Source organism: Entelurus aequoreus, linkage group LG05 (assembly GCF_033978785.1).
Source record: "Entelurus aequoreus isolate RoL-2023_Sb linkage group LG05, RoL_Eaeq_v1.1, whole genome shotgun sequence".
NCBI lineage: Eukaryota > Metazoa > Chordata > Actinopteri > Syngnathiformes > Syngnathidae > Entelurus > Entelurus aequoreus.
In genome coordinates, this window is record NC_084735.1 from 25,723,802 (window position 1) to 25,744,968 (window position 21,167).

At 40.5% G+C, this 21,167-nt stretch overlaps 2 protein-coding genes across 2 annotated transcripts in view; one reads left to right on the plus strand and one right to left on the minus strand.

Annotated features, from left to right (window-relative positions):
* The first annotated feature begins 278 nt into the window (after positions 1-278).
* eif3i (eukaryotic translation initiation factor 3, subunit I) lies at positions 279-16,400 on the plus strand. Its single transcript, XM_062047507.1, has 11 exons — positions 279-442; positions 734-826; positions 10,719-10,806; positions 10,884-10,949; positions 11,019-11,168; positions 15,321-15,448; positions 15,503-15,613; positions 15,677-15,766; positions 15,825-15,898; positions 15,976-16,068; positions 16,135-16,400. The coding sequence occupies exons 1-11, from the start codon at positions 440-442 to the stop codon at positions 16,214-16,216; spliced, it is 978 nt and encodes a 325-aa protein (XP_061903491.1). The 5' UTR covers positions 279-439; the 3' UTR covers positions 16,217-16,400.
* A 658-nt stretch (positions 16,401-17,058) lies between these two features.
* The window catches only part of LOC133650360 (probable histone deacetylase 1-B), a 22,708-nt gene continuing 18,599 nt past the window's right edge, over positions 17,059-21,167 (minus strand). The window contains exons 11-12 of the mRNA XM_062047506.1: positions 17,874-17,901; positions 17,059-17,800 (exon numbers count right to left, since the gene is read on the minus strand). Of these exons, the coding sequence (XP_061903490.1) occupies positions 17,773-17,800; positions 17,874-17,901 (56 nt within the window). The 3' untranslated portion in view covers positions 17,059-17,772. The remainder of the gene's footprint in view (positions 17,801-17,873; positions 17,902-21,167) is intronic.

Below are 21,167 nucleotides of genomic sequence, written 5' to 3' on the forward strand. Positions count from 1 at the left end.
TAATAACAGAAAGAAACAACCCTTTTGTGTGAATGAGTGTAAATGGTGGTGGGAGGTTGGGTTGGTGCACTAATTGTAAGTGTATCTTGTGTTTTTTATGTTGATTTAATAAAAAAATAAAATAAAACCATACCGATAATTTCCGATAATACATTTTAACGCATTTATCGGCCATCTCTACTAAAAACACTTATTGAGAAGAGACTACTTGGGGCCGGGGGGAAAAAAGACGAAAGGAGTCCAATTAAATCGTGGCACTATGTCCTCCAGGACGCTAGAGGGCACACTCCGACTACGCTATCAGACCAGGCAGCCACGTGACGTCACTTCCTTTTCCGCCTCAGCGCCGTCGCCTTTACAGCACGAGTGTTGATATATTCATCTTCAATGCGGACTTTTTTTCTATTAAAGACCGACAAATAACACTTGCTTGGCAATTATGGTTAGTATTTATTGTATGTTAGTGTTTAAATACTGCTGTGTTGAATCGTTTGTACTTAAAAAAAAAAACAGCAAGCGCAGGCTAACGTTGTCTTAGCTTCTGGTGCTAGCTCGCTAGGAACCCTACTAGCTCGCGTTAATGGAAGTCATTCAACAACAACAATGACTGCATAAATGCTGCTTGTGTCAGGTGTACTAACACGTTTATTTCACTTCTATTTTGTCTTTTGTTGTGTTTTTGTCGGAACAAGCTGCTCAATTGACGCTGTTATGCCAACTGTGTCCTCCATAGAGACCCATTCTACTGCAGGGGCACGAGAGGTCCATCACGCAGATCAAGTACAACCGAGAAGGAGACCTCATCTTCTCTGTGGCCAAAGACACTGTAAGTTTAACAATTAAAACATGTACTTACACTAGGGCTGGGCGATATGGCCTTTTATTAATATTGCGATATTTGTAGACAATGTCACGATACGTGGACCCCGACTTAAACAAGTACAAAAACTTATTCGGGTGTTACCATTTAGTGGTCAATTGTACGGAATATGTACTGTACTGTGCAATCTACTAATAAACGTTTCAATCAATCAATCATACACGATATATATCGCAATATTTTGCCTCAGCCTTGAATTCAATCAATCAATCACTGTTTATATAGCCCTAATTCACAAGTGTCTCAAAGGAATGCACAAGCCACAACGACATCCTCGGTACAGAGCCCACATAAGGGGATGTCGATGTGAATGACTATGAGAAACCTTGGAGAGGACCGCATATGTGGGTAAACCCCTCCCTCCCTCTAGGGGAGACCGAAAGCGATGGATGTCGAGTGGGTCTGACATAATATTGTAAAAGTCCAGTCCATGGTGGATCCAACATAACAGAAAAAGTCCAGCCCATAGTGGATCCAACATAATAGTGAGAGTCCAGTCCATAGTGGGGCCAGCAGGAAACCGTCCCGAGCGGAGACGGGTCAGCAGCGCAGAGATGTCCCCAACCGATGCACAGGCTCCACCCCGGGTCCCGACTCTGGACAGCCAGCACTTCATCCATGACCTGTGTAACTCCCCCTCCACAACGGAGAGGGGAGCAGAGGAGAAAAGAAAAGAAACGGCAGATCAACTGGTCTAAAAAGGGGGTCTGTTTAAAGGCCAGAGTATACAAATGAGTTTTAAGATGGGACTTAAATGCTTCTACTGAGGTAGCATCTCTAACTGTTACCAGGAGGCCATTCCGTAGTACTGGAGCCCGAATAGCCCGCAGACTTTTTTGGGGCCCTGGGAATCACTAATAAGCCGGAGTTCTTTGAATGCAGATTTCTTGCCGGGACATATGGTACAATACAATCAGCAATATAGGCTGGAGCTAGACCGTGTAGTATTTTATACGTAAGTAGTAAAACCTTAAAGTCACATCTTAAGTGCACAGGAAGCCAGTGCAGGTGAGCCAGTATAGGCGTAATATGATCAAACTTTCTTGTTCTTGTCAAAAGTCTAGCAGCCGCATTTTGTACCAACTGTAATCTTTTAATGCGAGACATGGGGAGGCCCGAAAATAATACGTTACAGTAATCGAGACGTAACGAACGCATGAATAATGATCTGAGCGTCGCTAGTGGACAAAATGGAACAAATTTTAGCGATATTACGGAGATGAAAGAAGGCCGTTTTAGTAACACTCTTAATGTGTGACTCAAACGAGAGAGTTGGGTCGAATATAATACCCAGATTCTTTACCGAGTCGCCTTGTGTAATTGTTTGGTTGTCAAATGTTAAGGTGGTATTATTAAATAAATGTCGGTGTCTAGCAGGACCGATAATCAGCATTTCCGTTTTCTTAGCGTTGAGTTGCAAAAAGTTAGCGGACATCCATTTATTAATTTCATTAAGACACGCCGCCAGCTGACTACAATCCGGCGTGTTGGTCAGTTTTAGGGACATGTAGAGTTGGGTGTCATCAGCATAACAGTGAAAGCTAACACCGTATTTGCGTATGATGTCACCTAGCGGCAGCGTGTAAATACTAAAGAGTGCAGGGCCAAGAACCGAACCCTGGGGAACTCCGCACGTTACCTTAACATAGTCCGAGGTCACATTGTTATGGGAGACACACTGCATCCTGTCAGTAAGATAAGAGTTAAACCAAGACAAGACTAAGTCTGACATACCAACACGTGTTTTGATACGCTCTAATAAAATATTATGATCGACGGTATCGAAAGCGGCGCTAAGATCAAGAAGCAGCAACATAGATGACGCATCAGAATCCATCGTTAGCAATAGATCATTAGTCATTTTTGCGAGGGCTGTCTCCGTAGAGTGATTTGCCCTGAAACCGGATTGAAAAGGTTCACAGAGATTGTTAGACACTAAGTGTTCATTTAGCTGCTGTGTAACAATTTTTTCGAGAATTTTCGAAATAAACGGAAGGTGGGACACCGGTCGGGAGTTTACCATGAGGTCAGGATCTAGGTTAGGTCTTTTGAGCAGAGGATGAATAACCGCTTTTTTGAATGGTAGGGGAACAGTGCCGGAGGAAAGTGATAAGTTTATAATATTTAGCACTGATGGTAGTCGTGAGTTCGATCCCGGCCTCGGGATCTTTCTGTGTGGAGTTTGCATGTCCTCCCCGTGACTGCGTGGGTTCCCTCCGGGTACTCCGGCTTCCTCCCGCCTCCAAAGACATGCACCTGGGGATAGGTTGATTGGCAACACTAAATTGGCCCTAATGTGTGAGTGTGAATGTTGTCTGTCTATCTGTGTTGGCCCTGCGATGAGGTGGCGACTTGTCCAGGGTGTACCCCGCCTTCCGCCCGATTGTAGCTGAGATAGGCTCCAGCACCCCCCGCGACCCTGAAGGGAATAAGCGGTAGAAAATGGATGGATGGATGGATGGACCTAATAATACAAACAGTTCCTTGATAAGTTTCCCAGGAAGTGGGTCAAGTAAACATGTTGTTTGTTTTATCCCACTTACACTCCGTAATAATTCCTCTAATGTTATTTCATCAAAAAGAGAAGAGACTATATTGGAGGGCGGTATCCGTCGTATATACAGTCGTATCTGTGTTAATGTACGATGGACCTCCTCGCTAGCATGGGAATACTTCGCGGGCTACATCGAGCGGCCTTTGTAGCAGCGGAGTCAAGTATTAGCGGGGACCGCCAATGGAGGCAACGTAAGCGGTGTGAGCGGAAGCAGAAGCGGGGATGCCGTGCGGGGCTAACAACAAAGGGAAAAGCTAACCAAAGAAGCGTGGAGTGTCCGGGTAAGAAGTCATTTAAACTAGAACTAGCCAGCGCCAGGCTGGATAATCCCTGCACACATAGCAATTCTCTTAGAATAAAACACAACTCACATAATGTTTTTTCTTTTGTGACCGTGTCAGAGGCAGACATGCATTGTACTGAGGTGGCTAACTATGATGCATTCAGTTTATCGCAGCATCAAGCAAACAATCTGAAAATTCCCATCGTATCAATTCCTAGATATGGTCGAAACTATTTAAAGTGCACTACGCATAATAAACGCAACATTGTTAATATTGCTACTTCTGATAATTTCAACAAACAATTCTCAAAACAGCCCACTACCTATAATATGGGCTTTTTAAACATAAGATCATTATCTTCCAAAACGTTATTAGTTAATGAGGTCATTAGAGACAACAAACTTGATGTCGTTGGTCTCGCCGAGACCTGGCTCAAACCAGACGATTTTTTTGCGCTAAATGAGGCATCTCCTCCTAACTATACGAATGCACATGTTGCCCGTTCTCTTAAAAAGGGAGGGGGTGTCGCACTAATATACAATGAAAACTATAATTTTACACCTAACCTAAATAATAAATATAAGTCGTTTGAGGTGCTCACTATGAGGTTTGTCACACCACTGCCTCTCCACCTGGCTGTTATCTACCGCCCCCCTGGGCCCTATTCGGACTTCATCAGTGAATTCTCAGAGTTTGTTGCTGATCTAGTGACGCACGCCGACAATATAATCATAATGGGGGACTTTAATATCCATATGAATACCCCATCGGACCCTCCATGCGTGGCGCTCCAGACTATAATTGATAGCTGTGGTCTTACACAAATAATAAATGAACCCACGCATCGCAACAGTAACACGATAGATCTAGTGCTTGTTAGGGGTGTCACCACCTCTAAAGTTACGATACTCCCGTACACTAAAGTAATGTCCGATCATTACCTTATAAAATTCAAAGTTCTGACTCATTGTCAACAAACTAATAATAATAATAATAACTACTATAGCAGCCGCAACATTAATGCTGCCACAACGACAACTCTTACTGACCTACTGCCTTCGGTAATGGCACCATTCCCAAATTATGTGGGCTCTATTGATAACCTCACTAACAACTTTAACGACGCCCTGCGCGACACCATTGATAGTGTAGCACCGCTAAAGCTAAAAAGGGCCCCTAAAAGGCATACCCCATGGTTTACAGAAGAAACTAAAGCCCAGAAATTATCATGTAGAAAGCTGGAACGCAAATGGCGTGCGACTAAACTTGAGGTTTTCCATCAAGCATGGAGGGATAGTTTAATAACTTATAAACGCATGCCTACCTCAGCTAAAGCTAGATATTACTCAAATCTCATCCACCTCAACAAAAATTATCCTAAATTTTTGTTTAGTACAGTAGCATCGCTAACCCAACAAGGGACTCCTCCCAGTAGCTCCACCCACTCAGCAGATGACTTTATGAATTTCTTTAATAAGAACATTGAAGTCATTAGAAAAGAGATTAAAGACAATGCATCTCAGCTACAACTGGGTTCAATTAACACAGATACATACGACTGTATATACGACGGACACTGCCCTCCAAAATAGTTTCTCTCTCTTTGATGAAATAACATTGGAGGAATTGTTAAAATGTGTAAATGGGACAAAACAAACAACATGTTTACTTGACCCAATTCCTGGGAAACTTATCAAGGAGCTTTTTGTATTATTAGGTCCATCAGTGTTAAATATTATAAACTTATGACTTTCCTCTGGCACTGTTCCACTAGCATTCAAAAAAGCGGTTATTCATCCTCTACTCAAAAGACCTAACCTCGATCCTGACCTCATGGTAAACTACCGGCCAGTGTCCCACCTTCCGTTTATCTCGAAAATCCTCGAAAAAATTGTCGCACAGCAGCTAAATGAACACTTAGCGTCTAACAATCTCTGGGAACCTTTTCAATCCGGTTTCAGGGCAAATCACTCTACGGAGACAGCCCTCGCAAAAATGACTAATGATCTATTGCTAACGATGGATTCTGATGCGTCATCTATGTTGCTGCTTCTTGATCTTAGCGCCGCTTTCGATACTGTTGATCATAATATTTTATTAGAACGTATCAAAACGCGTATTGGGATGTCAGACTTAGCCTTGTCTTGGTTTAACTCTTATCTTACTGACAGAATGCAGTGTGTCTCCCATAACAATGTGACCTCGGACTATGTTAAGGTAACGTGCGGAGTTCCCCAGGGTTCGGTTCTTGGCCCTGCACTCTTTAGTATTTACATGCTGCCGCTAGGTGACATCATACGCAAATACGGTGTTAGCTTTCACTGTTATGCTGATGACACCCAACTCTACATGCCCCTAAAGCTGACCAACACGCCGGATTGTAGTCAGCTGGAGGCGTGTCTTAATGAAATTAAACAATGGATGTCCGCTAACTTTTTGCAACTCAACGCTAACAAAACGGAAATGCTGATTATCGGTCCTGCTCAACACCGACATCTATTTAATAATACCACCTTAACATTTGACAACCAAACAATTAAACAAGGCGACTCAGTGAAGAATCTGGGTATTATCTTCGACCCAACTCTCTCGTTTGAGTCACACAATAAGAGTGTTACTAAAACGGCCTTCTTTCATCTCCATAATATCTCTAAAATTCGTTCCATTTTGTCCACAAGCGATGCTGAGATCATTATCCATGCGTTCGTTACATCTCGTCTCGATTACTGTAACGTTTTATTTTCGGGCCTCCCTATGTCTAGCATTAAAAGATTACAGATGGTACAAAATGCGGCTGCTAGACTTTTGACAAAAACAAGAAAGTTTGATCATATTACGCCTATACTGGCTCACTTGCACTGGCTTCCTGTGCACTTAAGATGCGACTTTAAGGTTTTACTACTTACGTATAAAATACTACACGGTCAAGCTCCTGCCTATCTTGCCGATTGTATTGTACCATATGTCCCGGCAAGAAATCTGCGTTCAAAGAACTCCGGCTTATTAGTGATTCCCAGAGCCAAAAAAAAGTCTGCAGGCTATAGAGCGTTTTCTATTCGGGCTCCAATACTATGGAATGCCCACCCGGTAAAAGTTAGAGATGCTACCTCAGTAGAAGCATTTGAAGTCTCATCTTAAAACTCATTTGTATACTCAAGCCTTTAAATAGACTCCCTTTTTAGACCAGTTGATCTGCCGTTTCTTTTCTTTTCTACTCTGCTCCCAACCCGGGGTAGACCGCTAGCCTGTCCATCGGATGGGGACATCTCTACGCTGCTGACCCGTCTCCGCTCGGGATGGTTCCTACTGGCCCCACTATGGACTGGACTTTCGCTGATGTGTTGGACTTTCACAATATTATGTCAGACCCACTCGACATCCATTGCTTTCGGTCTCCCCTAGAGGGGGGGGGGGTTACCCACATATGCGGTCCTCTCCAAGGTTTCTCATAGTCATTCACATTGACGTCCCACTGGGGTGAGTTTTCCTTGCCCGTATGTGGGCTCTGTACCGAGGATGCCGTTGTGGCTTGTACAGCCCTTTGAGACACTTGTGATTTAGGGCTATATAAATAAACATTGATTGATTGATTGATTGATTGAATATAACCTAGTTGTAGCTGGGATGCGTTGTCTTTAATCTCCTTTCTAATGAGTTCAATTTTCTTATTAAAGAAATTCATAAAGTCATCTGCCGAGTGGGTGGAGCTACTGGGAGGAGTCCCTTGTTGGGTTAGCGATGCTACTGTACTAAACAAAAATTTAGGATCGTTTTTGTTGAGGCGGATGAGATTTGAGTAATATTTAGCTTTAGCTAAGGTAAGCATGCGTTTATAAGTTATTAAACTATCACTCCATGCTTGATGGAAAACCTAAAGTTTAGTCGTGCGCCATTTGCGTTCCAGCTTTCTACATGATAATTTATGAGCTCAAGTTTCTTACACACCCATGGGGTGTGCCTTTTAGGGGCCTTTTTTGCTTTAGCAGTGCTATACTATCAATGGTTTCGCGCAGGGCATCGTCAAAGTTGTTAGTGAGGATATCAATAGAGCCGACATAATTTGGAATGGTGCCATTACCGAAGGCAGTAGGTCAGCAAGAGTCATCGTTGTGGCAGCATTAATGTTGCGGCTGCTATAACAGTTATTATTATTATTAGCTTGTTGACAATGAGTCAGAACTTCGAATTTTATAAGGTAATGATCGGACATTACTTTAGTATACGGAAGTATCATAACTTTGGAGGTGGTTAACACTTGATGCATATAATCACACCAGTATGATGATTCTATGTGTCTACATTAAAACATTCTTGTTCATAATGCATTAATACTGTATATGCTCATTTGAAACTTTCATGCACAAACATTCATGTCATTTTAAAACAGAAAGTGCAAGATTGTCAGAGACATTTTAAAACAAGCTATAAGTGCACTTTTGTGCATGATTTTATTAAGATGACATATCAAAACATCACTAAATTATAACGTAATTTTTGTACAAAAGGCCACTACAATAGTTTAAAACAAATAAAGTGAACTTTTGTGCATGATGTCACACAAGATATTTCAATAACTGTCAAATAAAAATGAGCTGCATAATAGGAAATCAAATAGTGTATGTCCTTCGCTATGTGGTAGGTTACTGCGGACGTTATCTCGTTCTGTTGTTGACTATTTGCTTCATACGGTGTTGATCTGGAAATGTTTGCCTCAGCATTTTGTTGGTGTGGCACCGAACGGAGATGTTGACATGCTGAGTTTCAAGCACTCATCATTCTCTAGCGGGTGACTTTTCAAATGATGCTACAAATTAATAATAATAATAATAATGGATTAGATTTTATATCACGCTTTTCTATTATTAGATACTCAAAGCGCTCACAGAGAAGTGGGAACCCATCATTCATTCACACCTGGTGGTGGTCAGCTACATTTGTAGCCACAGCTGCCCTGGGGTAGTGCAGTGGTTCTTCGAAATTAGATGGACCCTGTGCTGTTTTTCTTGGGAATTAATTCTTCCTCCATTTGTTACCAGATTCGCACCTTCTCTCTCTCTTATTACCACTCGCACGGCTCCACTAGCACCACAGCTAACGTTACCATGTTGCTACCTCTCTGCTCCGCGAGGGCGTATGACGTTGCACACGTAACGTGTGTTTTTATGTCTCTGTGAGAAGGAGAGACAAGAGTGATAAAAGCCTGTAGTGCAGTGGTTCTAAACCTTGTTGGAGGTACCGAACCCCGCCAGTGTCATATGCGCATTCATCGAACCCTTCTTTAGTGAAAAATTTAAAAAAAAAAAATTTAAATTCAAGGCAAAGTTATGTTTTTTTGCTTTTCTTTGTTTTCCACCCAGACATACAATACTAGTACACAGTTCATGAATAACAATATTTTTTGTTATTGTCATTGTAAGTGGGCCGAAACACTTATATTAGAAAATAATCTTATGGAAATGACAGCTATCATTTGATTATAATAATAAAACATTTAATTTGTTATTTACCGTATTTTCCGCACCATAAGCCTCCCCGTGTTGTAAGCCGCACCTTCAATGAATGGCATATTTCAAAACTTTGTTTACCTATTAGCCGCCCCGTGTTATTAGCCGCACCTACGCTACGCTAAAGGGAATGTCAAAAAAACAGTCAGATAGGTCAGTCAAACTTTAATAATATATTACAAACCAGCGTTCTAACAACTCTGTTCACTCCCAAAATGTAATGTGCAAATGTGCAATCACAAAAATAGTAACACTCAAAATAGTGCAGAGCAATAGCAACATCAATAACTCAACATTGCTCATACGTTAATGTCACACAACACACAAAATAAACATTTAAAGCTCACTTTCTGAAGTTATTACTCATCCACAAATCCCTCGAATTCTTCTTCTTCGGTGTGCTTCACTTGTTTTTTGACACCATATGTGATGTGGACGCGCATGCAGTCATAGATCAACAGGGACGGAGCTGCGTGAAAAAAGTCACCCCGGTCTCTTCGCTCATCTTTTCTTCATCCATCCATCCCTTCGAGTTAGCTTTTATGATGACGCCGGCTGGAAAGTTCTCTTTTGGCAAGGTCTTCCTTTTGAATATCACCGTGGGTGGAAGTTTCTGGCCGTTAGCATGGCAAGCTAACGGATATTCACCGTACGTGTTCCCGTTGTATCCACAGTGCGGTTCACATGAATATCAAAAGTCAGTGGAACCTTGTACGTGTGTCTCTTGGTAGGAGACATTTTGTGGTCTTTACAGAAACACACAAATGAAATGAAACGTAATATCCGCGCGCTTCTTCTTCTACGGGGGCGGGTGCTCACCTTGGCGGTTGCTTACAGTAGAAGAAGAAGCGCTTCCTCTTCTATGGGGGCGGTTGCTTACCGTAGAAGAAGAAGCGCTTCCTCTTCTACGGGGAAAAAAGATGGCGGCTGTTTACCGTAGTTGCGAGACCTAAACTTTATGAAAATAAATGTTAATATTAATCCATATATAAGGCGCACCGGGTTATTAGCCGCACTGTCAGCTTTTGAGAAAATTTTTGTTTTTTAGGTGCGGCTTATGATGCGGAAAATACGGTAGTCAGGTTTGGGACAGGTTTGCTCACATGTACTCCACTGAATGCTCAAGGAGTTTTTGCGTTTGCTCACGCATATGGAAAATTAGAGGGAACATTGTTTGAGGGTATCCATAATACGGCGATAGGGAGAAGTTTTTATTTACACAATGAGTGTGTCTTGACCTCCGCGGCGGAGGCTCCACCGAACCCCTGAAGTCGACTCACTGAACCTCTGGGGTTCGATCGAACCCAGGTTAAGAACCACTGCTGTAGTGTAATGCCCGCAACTCAAAGCAACTGCGTGAGAACGCATACTCGAATATCACGATATACTCATTTTCTATATCGCACAGAGACAAACCCGCAATATATCGATATATCGCCCAGCCCTAACTTACACTTAAATTCAGTGGCTATAATAAATACCTGGTTTCCCCTCAGGTGGTAAATGCGTGGTACTCGGTCAACGGGGAACGCCTGGGCACCTATAATGGACACACAGGAGCTGTGTGGTGTGTCGACTGCGACTGTATCCTATTTTATTTGATATCACAAATTGTTCTGAGCATCCGCACAGTCTGGCTTTCTTAATGCACCTTGTCTCAGGGGACACAAAGAATGTACTGACGGGATCTGCCGATAACAGCTGTCGGCTGTGGGACTGCGAAACGGGTAAGTTAAAAAAAAAACATATTTGTGTATATGTTGCAGCCCAAAGCTAATTCCAAATGGTTCCTGCAGGTAAACAGCTGGCCCTGGTCAACACCAACTCCGCCGTGAGAACGTGCGGCTTCGACTTCAGCGGCAACATCATCATGTTTTCCACAGACAAGCAGATGGGCTACACGTGCTTCCTCAACTTTTTTGACCTGAGGGATCCACAGCAAATTGGTAAGCACATATTCTTTTTTATACACGTAGTCAGAGGAAATTTCCAACTGGAAATAATGGTAATATAAATAATCTCTTCCAGAGTCAAACTGGCCATCATAAAATGTACAGGAAGCTTTTATGCGTTGAAATAAATAGTAAATCGATGCGATTGAAAAATGTAATTGCTGCAGATTACCCTATTTTTCTGAGTATAAGTCGCACCGGCCGAAAATGCATAATAAAGAAGGAAAAAAACATATAAGTCGCACTGGAGTATAAGTTGCATTTTTTGGGGGAAATTAATTTGATAAAACCCAACACAAAGAATAGACATTTGAAAGGCAATTTAAAATAAATAAAGAATAGTGAACAACAGGCTGAATAAGTGTACGTTATATGACGCATAAATAACCAACTGAGAACGTGCCTGGTATGTTAACGTAACATATTATGGTAAAGAGTCATTCAAATAACTATAACATATAGAACATGCTATACGTTTACCAAACAATCCGTCACTCCTAATCGCTAAATCCCATGAAATCTTATACGTCTAGTCTCTTACGTGAATGAGCTAAATAATATTATTTGATATTTTACGGTAATGTGTTAATAATTTCACACATAAGTCGCTCCTGAGTATAAGTCGCACCCCCGGCCAAACTATGAAAAAAAACTGCGACTTATAGTCCGAAAAATACAGTATATATGTATGTGTGTGTGTGTATGTATATATATATACAAACCCCGTTTCCATATGAGTTGGGAAATTGTGTTAGATGTAAATATAAACGGAATACAATGATTTGCAAATCCTTTTCAACCCATATTCAATTGAATACACTACAAAGACAAGATATTTAATATTCAAACTCATAAAGTTTTTTTTTTTTTTGCAAATAATAATTAACTTAGAATTTCATGGCTGCAACACGTGCCAAAGTAGTTGGGAAAGGGCATGTTCACCACTGTGTTACATTGCCTTTCCTTTTAACAACACTCAGTAAACGTTTGGGAACTGAGGAGACACATTTTTTAAGCTTCTCAGGTGGAATTCTTTCCCATTCTTGCTTGATGTACAGCTTAAGTTGTTCAACAGTCCGGGGGTCTCCGTTGTGGTATTTTAGGCTTCATAATGCGCCACACTTTTTCAATGGGAGACAGGTCTGGACTACAGGCAGGCTAGTCTAGTACCCGCACTCTTTTACTATGGAGCCTGTTGATGTAACACGTGGCTTGGCATTGTCTTGCTGAAATAAGCAGGGGCGTCCATGGTAACATTGCTTGGATGGCAACATATGTTGCTCCAAAACCTGTATGTACCTTTCAGCATTAATGGCGCCTTCACAGATGTGTAAGTTACCCATGTCTTGGGCACTAATACACCCCCATACCATCACTGATGCTGGCTTTTCAACTTTGCGCCTATAACAATCCGGATGGTTCTTTTCCTCCTTGGTCCGGAGGACACAACGTCCACAGTTTCCAAAAACAATTTGAAATGTGGACTCGTCAGACCACAGAACACTTTTCCACTTTGTATCAGTCCATCTTAGATGAGCTCAGGCCCAGCAAAGCCGACGGCATTTCTGGGTGTTGTTGATAAACAGTTTTCGCCTTGCATAGGAGAGTTTTAACTTGCACTTACAGATATAGCGACCAACTGTAGTTACTGACAGTGGGTGTCTGAAGTGTTCCTGAACCCATGTGGTGATATCCTTTACACACTGATGTCGCTTGTTGATGTAGTACAGCCTGAGGGATCGAAGGTCACGGGCTTAGCTGCTTACGTGCAGTGATTTCTCCAGATTCTCTGAACCCTTTGATGATATTACGGACCGTGGATGGTGAAATCCCTAAATTCCTTGCAATAGCTGGTTGAGAAAGGATTTTTCTTAAACTGTTCAACAATTTGCTCACACATTTGTTGACAAAGTGGTGACCCTCGCCCCGTCCTTGTTTGTGAATGACTGAGCATTTCATGGAATCTACTTTTATACCCAATCATGGCACCCACCTGTTCCCAATTTGCATGTTCACCTGTGGGATGTTCCAAATAAGTGTTTGATGAGCATTCCTCAACTTTATCAGTATTTATTGCCACCTTTCCCAACTTCTTTGTCACGTGTTGCTGGCATCAAATTCTAAAGTTAATGATTATTTGCAAAAAAAAAAAAAGTTTATCAGTTTGAACATCAAATATGTTGTCTTTGTAGCATATTCCACTGAATATGGGTTGAAAATGATTTGCAAATCATTGTATTCCGTTTATATTTACATCTAACACAATTTCCCAACTCATATGAAAACGGGGTTTGTATATATATATACACACACATATAGGTATGTGTATATAATATGTGTATGTATATAATATATATTAGGGCTGCAACAACTAATCGATTAAAATCCATAATAAAAATAGTTGCCAATTAATTTAGTCATCGATTCGTTGGATCTATGCTATGCGCCTGTGCAGAGGTATTTATTTTTATTTATTTTTTTATTTTTATAAACCTTTATTTATAAACTGCAACATTTACAAACAGCTGAGAAACAATAATCAAAATAAGTATGGTGCCAGTATGCTGTTTTTTTTTCAATAAAATACTGGATAGGATAGAAATGTAGTTTGTCTCTTTTATCCGATTATTAATCGAAGTAATAATAGACAGATTAATCGATTATCAAATTAATCGTTAGTTGCAGCCCTAATATATATATATATATATATATATATATATTTATATATTAGGGCTGCAACAACTAATCGATTAAATAGATTATAAAATAGTTGGCGACTAATATAAAATAGTTGGCGATTAATTTAGTCATCGATTCGTTGGATCTATGCTATGCACATGCGCAGAGGCAATTTTATTTATTTTTTATAAACCTTTATTTATAAACTGCAACATGTACAAACAGCTGAGAAACAATAATCAAAACAAGTCATGCCAGTATGTTTTTTTCCCCAACAAAATACTGGAAAGGATAGAAATGTAGTTTGTCTCTTTTATCCCATTATTAATCGACAGATTAATCAATTATCAAATGAATCGTTAGTTGCAGCCCTAATATATATATATATATATATATATATATATATATATATATATATAATATATATATATATACATACAGACACACACTTTTGTATGTGTGTGTGTATATATATCTCGAGACAGTTAAGAGTTTGAGCAGAAATTGTTGTATAGGAATTAACTATACAGATTCAAACATTAACATACTATGTCACATAAGTGATATTTTAAGTAATGACTTTGTGAATTGAAAACCCCACAAGTATTGTAAACGGTTTTTACTGGTACTGTGCTGCTCATTAGGCTGTTACAAAAACTAAAGTAACTTTTACAATGTTGTCTATTTAAAAGCAAGGACAGGCCCAGTGTTGACAAAAATAGTTTCATTTTTATGAAAACAAAAAGGACAGTACAAATAGCATATATTAGCAATAAAAAAACACCAAATCTATACAACTTTCTCAAAAGAACATGCATTTTGCAATGTCTTTAAAAAGCTGCACACTAGACAGACACCTATAATCTTTAGCAATCTAATAGATTTGATCAATTTTGAACATTTTACCTATCTAATAGATTTTATATTCATTATTTTATAATACTAATGCAGCTGAGATAGGCTCCAGCTCCCCCTGAGACCCCGAAAGGGACAAGCGGTAGAAAATGGATGGATGGAATATCGGTGTCTTGGTGCCTAGTGTTTGTCTATATGTGTGTGTAATGGATGTTTATTGTGCTTGACACCTGAAGTTCCTGACAAATAAAAGTACTTGAATGAATCTAGACAAAGCTTAGGCAAACTTTGGCTAAAATGAAAGTTAAATCTATTTTCCCACACAACTTGTCTCACACTTGCTAACCATCTTGCCAAGTAGAGATCATCATGCCTTTGCTCTAAATGAACTTCCATAAAAAACAGTCTGCTTTGCAAAATGAGCACATTTTTCTAAATATTAAGGTGAAATGTTTTCTCCTGCAATGTTATTTCCAGTGGCGCTGCTGACTTGCTTCTGTCGGGAAAAAACACAAGCGATGACGTCACCAACTTTTGTCGACGAATGTGTTTGAAATGTAATTGTCAGTGTTTGTCGACCTTTGGTGTCATCAGTGTGTTGTGTTCCTGCAGACGACAACCAGCCCTACCTGACAGTGCCGTGCAGCGAGCAGAAGATCACCAGCGCTGTGTGGGGGCCGCTGGGCGAGTTTGTCATCGCCGGCCACGACAACGGCGAGATCAACCAGTTCAGTGCCAAGGTGGGTGCAAGTCTTTTCATCTTAGTGCCTACAAAGTTGACTATTTGTGGTCAGTCAGGAGAGATCTTGAAGACGGTGAAGGAGCACAACAAGCAGATCAACGACATCCAGTCGTCAGTGGACCTGACCATGGTCATCACCGCGTCCAAGGATAACACGGCCAAAGTATGAAAGTATTTGTCAGTCACTAACTTGATGTGTTTATCAACTTACTTCATACATTGTCAGCTCTTTGATGCGTCCTCCCTGGACCACATCAAGACCTTCAGGACAGAAAGACCCGTCAACTCTGCCTCCATCTCCCCCATCATGGACCACGTAAGCCATGATTGTGTGACGTGTTGCTCTGGTTCACTTAACATCTTTTAACATGCAGGTGGTGATGGGTGGAGGTCAGGAGGCCATGGAGGTGACCACTACCTCCACAAGGATCGGAAAGTTTGAGGCCAGGTGAGGACAAAAAAAATGGCCACAGCTCATTAGTTTAACGCCAGCATATGCGAGTGCTAATTCTCTGCTGTGCTCAGGTTTTTCCACGCCGTCTACGAAGAGGAGTTTGGCAGGGTCAAAGGTCATTTTGGACCCATCAACTGTGTGTCTTTCCACCCTGATGGCAAGAGGTAAGTGCACATGTCCATATGGGGATGTCTGAACGCTTGTCATTGTGTGTTGTGTTTGTGTAACAGTTACAGCAGTGGAGGAGAGGATGGATATGTGAGGATTCACTACTTTGACTCCCCATACTTTGACTTTGAGCTGGAGGCGTAAACAACAACAACCAGTTTGCTGAGCTCTCCGCCTTCCCTCACATCATTTACCACACACACAACAGGTCAGGTTTGGGTGTTTTTCCTCAAACCTGTTCTAAGCCCACTTTTCTGTCTACAATGCAGAATTATGGACACATTTTATGTAATATCATTCCACCAACAAAGTTACTTTTCATCATGCAGTCATGTGTGTTTTTTCTAGTTACTTCTTTATTCATCAGCAGCACTGTGTTCACTGTTGTGGCAAGTCAGGACATTCAGAAAGTGCAGGATTGCAGGGCCAAACTCAGCTTCCTTCTTCAGAATCCCTTCACAGGTGTCTCAAAACATATTTTGTTCTATTTAGCATCAAGTATCATTGGGACAGATGTGAGATCATCAGCATTGATGGTTAGGGTTAGTTAGATGGTTATTTACTACCAGCATTTCTTACCCACGGCGTGCTAATTGACATTGTGGCCTCAGTAAGAAGTGTTTTGGTCCCCATTTAAGCAGCACGTTTGATTTATGTCAAATGTGATACATACCACACAGAACTCATATATGACTGTAGCAGTAGAAGAAGCCTTAGGCTGTGTGGTGTTTTTGACACACTTAAACTGTCCTACGTGTTGGGAGTAGTGATGGCCAAATAACTTGCTACCAGGTGATGGTTTTGCAACACTGCTTCAATGTCAAACGGCGAGCCGCATGTAGGCAAGGAAATACTGCCCTTACAGAAAGTGCCAAAGGCCTCATGTCCTGAAATGATACCTAAAACTAGGTTAAACAATTTTTACAAATTAAGACACCCTGTATTTATCCTGTGGGGACATTTGATTTTAATTACCATCAAAGGGAAACAGGATGTAACTTTATTTTTTTGCTCAAAATGTCAGTCCTCAACAAATATATCAAACATGTTATTTTTAAATGTTGACACTTTTGAGTGCCTTTTGATCAGATATATCACAGGTTTAAATTGGTAAAATAACATGTTTTGCTAGTGTGTACTATTACTAATTGACAACTGTGACATTTGATCATACCATACAAACTCAAAAAGCCTTCAGAGGATTACAACATCTGTGTTTAAGGTTGAGGTTGAGAGATTTGAGCAAAGAAAGCTGTGAAAAGAATTGGACATGAAAAAAACAATAGGACAAAAAAATCAAACCTCTGTTCCCTTGGTTGGCTACAAAAGTGCAGTGAACTCTTGAAAGATGCAACATAAATCTACTCCATTAATTTTAATAATGACAAAATAATGCTACTGAAGGTGAGAAACATACAATACAACAATTTAGGAAGACGTGGACAATTAAAAATAACTTAGCAAAATGGAATACTGGTGATCTACTAGCTTGGACCCCATATAAAAGCAAGGATAATTACTTATCTTGTTTACATGACAGGTGCGTTTGTTTCATACTGCAGGGAACATTGTCCGGGTGGAGCTTAAGACCCCACATAATTTTGTGGAATCAAAGTTTAGAAGTATTGTTCAAGTAGAGACAAGGTTTGTAAGGTTAGTAGCTCACCAATAAAAGCAGGAAAAGACAAGCAGTGACCACTTCAGGTCATCTTCACATCATCTTTTGGTCTGAAAAGGTCAAACATGTCAAGCATGAGAACGAGCAGGATGATAAGGTAAAAAAAGTTATAAAAGTTCTTACAATGATATATCCATCTTGTCCTTCACATCTAAAAAGGAACAAACAAAGTTATCAAGAGTTCATGTTTCAAGAAAAACTGCATCTTTTTTGGAAAGTTGTGGCACTTAGCAAGAAAGTAGGTAAATTTTGGGAATCCAAGTGGAACGGAGAACAAGATCATCGCGAGGAAGCATTTTTTAAGCTGAGTGAAAATTATTCCGAATGCAAACAGCTCAAGGAGGACACGTGCTGTAAGAGCATCCAAGTGACAGCCAATATTTGAGGTGAGTCACAGTTTTATGTTGTTCTTTGAAGCGTAGAGCAACAGTGCTACCTGATAACGCTGCAAAGCTCTCACCAAATCTGGCAGTAGTGATAGCAAACACACAGTGTTCTATGTAGCGGACATTGATTTCACAGAGCACATAGCAAGGCACGCCACCATTGCTATGGGGTTGTACAATATACATGTATACGGTCTAAATGATGTACATTTGGCCCACAATAGAGCTTTAATGACATTTCAGTGGTTCCCGCAAATTTAGCAGCGACAAGCAAACGATTCAACGCAATGTTGCGTCCTCGCCAATGTCACACCACAGTGCACGGGTGCTTTTAAGGCAGCAATGCTACCTTCTTACAGGTATCATTATCACTGGAGGATGATAAATAGCTAAACATGCTACACTACACACTATAGGAGGATATGCTAAAAGATAAGTGGTTGATACTACAGTGCAGGGGTGTCAAACTCGTTTGCATTGAGGGCCACATCGCAGTTATGGTTGCCCTTAGAGGGCCGCTTTTAACAATGAGTAATATATATATATACACTTAGACCAGGGGTCGGCAACCCGCGGCTCCGGAGCCGCATGCGGCTCCTTGACCACTCTGATGCGGCTCAGCTACATACACGCCGACCCCCCCGATTTTCCCAGGAGACTTATGGATGTCAGTGTCTCTCATAGACTACTCCCAGGGAAATATAATCCTATTTACACTCTAATTACTATATAAAGGGCATGCCCGAATTGCACTGCAGTAATTGTCCTCTATAGCATTTACATACAGCATGCCAGTCCAGCCACATATTGCATGTTGTTATTACTTGCTCACACAGGAGACAGCAAAGCATAGTTACTCATCAGCCACACAGCTTACACTGACGGTAGCCGTATCAAACAACTTTAACATTGTTACGTTACAAATATGCGCCACACTGTGAACCCACACCAAAAAAGAATGAAAAACACATTTCTGCAGAACATCCCACTGTAACACAACATAAACACAACACAACCATTACCCAGAATCCCATGCAGCCCTAACTCTTCCGGGTCTACATTATACACCCCCGCTACCACCAAATCCCCCCACACATCAACCCCCCCCTCTCCGTGCGTTGGTTGAGCGGAAGAGTTAGGGCTGCATGGGATTCTGGGTATTGGTACCGTCAGTGTAAGATGTGTGGCTGTTGAATTACTAGCCTTGCTGTCTGTAACGCCGTCAAGCCAAAGCTGCAGTCCACTTGTGGCCGAGCAGATACACTGATTGGGCAGACTCTAGAGGGCGCCAAATGCGGTGTCATCACGCTCTGATATTCGGGAGTCTCCCGGGCAAAATGAGAGGGTTGGCAAGTATGACGCAAGCGACATTCATTCAAAACTCGCGGGCTGCACTAACATCAAATTTCCACATTAAAGTACGTGCCGGTGCGTGTGTCTGAGACCCCTAGTTAACATAGCACAAAGCATTAAGCCTTGTATGCGGTGCTTTTCATTTTAAATTTTAAAAACATATTTTGTGGCTCCCATTACTTTCTTTAATGTGTGAAACTTGCCAAAATGGCTCTTTGAGTGGTAAAGGTTGCCGACCCCTGACTTAGACTGAGACAAACTTTAATGATCCACAAGGGACATTGTTCCAAACAGTAGCTTAGTTACAAATGATGGAAAGTGTAAGGATGGAAAGGACAACCAGGTATAAAATAGACTAAATATAGCAATATAACATATATAAGTAATATTTACATATTGTATGTACATTATGATATATACTGATATATTGTGTTTATATATACACACAATATTTGTTTTACATAAGCTGCAAAAAAATATTTCAATTTAACTTTAGAAACTGGCAGCTCAGTCACCAGAGTTTTACAGTAAAAGCAGTGGGTTTTTTACAGCACATAAAATAAATGGAATGTGAAAAACAATACGACTGTTTTTAGTGGTAAAATTCAAGCAACAGAGCTGCCAGGTTTTTTTTTTTACCGCAAAATCTTGTTTTAATGGTTTTTTGTTTGTTTTTTAGTGTCTTACTGTATATGGGAAAAACAGTACCAAAATTGATTTTACGGTAAAAAAAAAACTAAGTCGGTGGAATTGAACCATAAAATCAATTGTTAATTTTACAGTCTACAATTTGATTGATAATTTGTTTTGAAATCATAAGTCAAGCAGATATTTAAGTACCGTATTTTCCGCACTATAAGGCGCACCTAAAAACCTCAAATTTCCCAAAAGCTGACAGTGCGCCTTATAATCTGGTGCGCCTTATATATGGACCAATATTGAGCCACCACAGGTCTCGCAACTACGGGATGCATAACGTATTCTATGCGCCTTATATATGAACAAAGTTTTAAAATAGGCCATTCATTGAAGGTGCGCCTTGTAATCCGGTGCGCCTTATAGTGCGGAAAATACGGTACAGTATCTATATTTTAACAAAAAATATTTTTGGAATACATGGTAATGTAATATTTGGATTTTGATAATATTGAATTTTAAAAGATACGCAATTGCATGCAGTACATAATTTTTAATGTCAAAAGGGAAAGAACAAATATATTTAGTAAGAAAAAATTAAGCATTTTATTAATGCATATTATATCCAGGTTTTCGCGGGCCACATAAAATAATGTGGCGGGTCAGATTTGACCCCCAGGTCCTGAGTTTGACACCTGTGCTGTAGTGGTTACATTGTTTTTTATCATCACAAAATCCTTTGTCATTTCTGTTGACAAACTCAGGAAATAAGTGGAGACAGGTGTGCTGTAAAAGGCAATTTTGCAATTTAAATATTTAACTGATATTATTACACCGCCATCCTGTGTTTTTGTGCAGTTTTATTTCTGATAAAAAATTATCTTGAAAATCTTAAGTACCAGAATTGGTAAGACCAATACTGCAGAAAACAACCAGATATGACCAGTAAATTAGCAATAGATCAATAATAGTTTTGACAAACTAATACAACTGGAAATGATGCAATGTTACTGTAGCTACCAGCATCCAAATTAAGAGCCGT